The sequence below is a fragment of the Tachysurus vachellii genome, chromosome 6 (genome assembly GCF_030014155.1).
Source record: "Tachysurus vachellii isolate PV-2020 chromosome 6, HZAU_Pvac_v1, whole genome shotgun sequence".
Classification (NCBI taxonomy): Eukaryota; Metazoa; Chordata; class Actinopteri; order Siluriformes; family Bagridae; genus Tachysurus; species Tachysurus vachellii.
Window position 1 is genome coordinate 30,979,644 of NC_083465.1, and position 2,967 is coordinate 30,982,610.

General features: G+C 38.5%; 2 protein-coding genes across 5 annotated transcripts in view; both read right to left on the minus strand.

The window, feature by feature from the left end:
• The window catches only part of trmo (tRNA methyltransferase O), a 4,334-nt gene extending 4,168 nt beyond the window's left edge, over positions 1 to 166 (minus strand). The window contains exon 1 of one of the 3 annotated variants that reach the window (XM_060873263.1): positions 1 to 166. This exon is cut by the window's left edge and continues 49 nt beyond it. In XM_060873263.1, the coding sequence (XP_060729246.1) occupies positions 1 to 40 (40 nt within the window). In that variant the 5' untranslated portion in view covers positions 41 to 166. The other 2 variants (XM_060873262.1, XM_060873264.1) reach the window with 2 other exon arrangements.
• A 515-nt stretch (positions 167 to 681) lies between these two features.
• hemgn (hemogen) lies at positions 682 to 2,967 on the minus strand. 2 transcript variants are annotated; one of them, XM_060873265.1, is made up of 4 exons: positions 2,787 to 2,967; positions 2,253 to 2,343; positions 1,360 to 1,772; positions 682 to 1,014 (listed from the first exon to the last, which is right to left on the minus strand). In XM_060873265.1, exons 1-4 carry the CDS (start codon positions 2,845 to 2,847, stop codon positions 917 to 919), a joined length of 663 nt encoding a protein of 220 aa, XP_060729248.1. In that variant the 5' UTR covers positions 2,848 to 2,967; the 3' UTR covers positions 682 to 916. The 2 variants fall into 2 exon arrangements, with proteins under 2 accessions (XP_060729248.1, XP_060729249.1); XM_060873266.1 differs by having other exon boundaries at positions 2,265 to 2,343; positions 2,787 to 2,965.

Below are 2,967 nucleotides of genomic sequence, written 5' to 3' on the forward strand. Positions count from 1 at the left end.
ACTGCACGTGTTCTGAACTGGTGCACGTGCCCTCTGACATCCTTAAATAAATAAAGGCACCGATTTTAAGTGTAGAAGCGTTTTAACAGCGTGAACATAAAATCACCACCAGATGAACACGTGAGTACACGTGACTTTACACCAACAAGCGTGTTGTTCGTTCACTTCCGCATTATGATATAACCCCGCCTCCTGCTCTACGATTGGACAGTAAGTGTCCCGCCAGCTGAACTAGGATTGGTTCATACTTTCCCGCTTTCTGCGTTATGATTGGTTTGTTTATATTCAAACTCTGTCCGTAGATTGGAGAGATTTAATCACAATCCTCCAATCACAGGACAGCAAGGCGGGATTAAACCGATAAACCAATAGACAAGCGCTTAGTTTCACGTCTTAATATTTTATATTTGATCAACATTTGTTGTTAAAATAAACGTTTAAACAATAAAAAGGTTGTTAAAAAAATGAAGCGCTTTTTCGCCTGTTTTCAGTTATTTGTTTGTGTTCAAACTCAATCCTCTGATTGGATAGTTTTGATCCGACTAACCAATCATAGTGCTGGAGGCGGGGCTTAACATGATGAACATGATGTTCAAATACTACATACATATTATATTTATTATATTTTATTATATATTTACCAGCAGTGTGTTTGTTAAATAAACGGGCAGAAATTCACGGTTTTATTTAAAATGATTTATTTAACAAAAATGGCTAAATGTTTAAGAAAACAGCACAATGTAATAAGCACATTAATAAATATACATTTGTCCCTGATTTAAATTACAGATCTTCTGCAGAGCCTCTGATGAGCTGTTGGTCCATTTTGTGGTCTAATTTCTCATGTACACAATTGAATTAAAAACCAGAGTAACACAATGTGATGGCGATGATGCTGAGATGAATTGGGGGTTCATTAGATGAGGTTTCCAGGCTGAGGCGAAGCTAATGCTGTGTCTGAGATCTCTTTATTCTGTTCACCAACGTCGATGGCTGACGGTTCCTCAACACCACCTGCAACGAGACCATATGCATGAGTTTGTTTTATATATATATATGTATATAAAATATATATATATATTTATATACATATATATATATATATATATATATATATATATATATATATATATACATGTAAAGAACTCAGATCAACACAATTGTAAATAAAGACCCAGTGAAACATTAACGTTTCTTGACAGACACATTGATCTGTCTGATGATGTCCAGACCGACCTCAGTGCCGAACTTCTCAGGGTAAAGACACATAAACCTGAATTGAACACATTTAATCTAACATTTAATACTAATCTAAAGCATAGTGGTTTTTATAAAAAAAAAATGGATGCTGTTTAAGACCTTGATTGATTACGAGTTTATCTTGAAGCACTGCTTTATCCTGTTCCTCATCAGGGCCGAGATCTTCGATCAGAACCTCCTGAAGAAGAGCTTCACTGCTGGCCTTTATCTCTGGAGTCACCTCAGGAACATGAAGAGGAATTTGGACAGAAACCCCAGCAGGAATCTGAGGAAGCTCCAGAGCAGGAGCAGGTGCTTGGACAGGAATGGACACAGAATCCAAAGTGGAAACAGTGGCAGAAGGTGGAGCTGGAACCATCTCCTCTGCTTGACTCAGTGTCACTGTTTCACCCACATCTTGAACTTCTGTCGTTTCAGGCTGTTGTTCCTTCACAGGGACGTTTTTTCTCGGTCTGCCTTTCTTCCGTGGAACATTGTTAGTCTCTCTCTTCACTCGTTTACTGCTTTGAGCTCTGCAGGTTTCACAATAAGAGTAAAGGACTAAAACATGCAGGAGATTTCATACCATGTACAATATGCAGAGGAAAACACGAAGCAGAGTTCAAAGGTCAAATATTTTATTTTATAAGTTATCATACACCGTTGCAATATTTTTCTCATACTCTTAGCCAATCACGTTATTACTATCAGCTAATCAGATTTTTGGACCTGACAGCAGTGTTTATGTAAAATAACACACATTAGACAAATAATCTTAAACAGCTGTAAAAGCTGATTTTCTAGTTTTCAGTCACAATAATTTACCTTCACACCAATTTCCATAATTTTCATACTGACTTTCTAAACACTCCTGTGCTAATCATGTGACTTGAAAGAAGCAGCTGAAACAAAAATAAATTACGTCTAAGACGAGACGTGTTCAGTCAATGCTGTTTACAATGTTGCTACGATGCTAATGAACCCACAGTACACTGTACAGACACTAAATTTACCCATAAACCCACTGGTTAGTCGCTCGCTCTTCAGCTTCAGCCTTCCTCTTCCTCAGCAGATCTCGATCCCGGAGCCGCCGTCCGGTTCCTCCTGCAAAAACATCCCACATTTCTTTGTATTGCTGATCAATCATGGTACAGATTCACAGAAGGTAAATTATATTAAGTGTGTGGGATGGCTGGCATTCTAATAAGTGCACTAAGTAGGTGTGAAATGTAACTTCTGGTACGTAGCCTGAAGATTAGCGGTCATTCTGAGTGTCAGTCAGTGCAGGCTGCAGATCTTATGATACTTTATAACAATCTATTTTGAAATGTTTTTGTGTGAACGTATCTATTACAGAAGTGACTGCAGTTATTAAACATTTACACAACGCAAACACTTACACAACATCAGACAGAAATAACACCAGCATGCTCATTTAGTGCTGCTAACAGAAATAAAGCAACGGTGAGATCCTTATTCATACTTTAATGTGCTGAACTGAGTTCACTTTCACACACAAGAAGAAGCTGGTCATTTAAGCGAAATACCTTGGTCATCATCCGGGACTTTCACTTCAGCAAGAACTTTCTCCTCGAGCGTCTCCTCCATTTTGTCGCTCAATCAAAAGAATAAAGTGCAAGTGGAAGACAGGCGCGTGAAGAAAATTGCTGTGGCTCCTGCCCCCTGAGAGAAGGGTTATCAGGCTAAACATTAACGCTGAGCTGGGAG

Coding starts and splice junctions, on each gene's coding strand:
- hemgn (XM_060873265.1), bottom strand. CDS start 2,847: ATGGAGGAGACGCTCGAGGAGAAAGTTCTTGCTGAAGTGAAAGTCCCG. Junction 2,344..2,786: donor AGTCCCGGATGATGACCAAG/GTATTTCGCTTA, acceptor ATGTTTTTGCAG/GAGGAACCGGACGGCGGCTC. Junction 1,773..2,252: donor ACTAACCAGTGGGTTTATGG/GTAAATTTAGTG, acceptor TGAAACCTGCAG/AGCTCAAAGCAGTAAACGAG.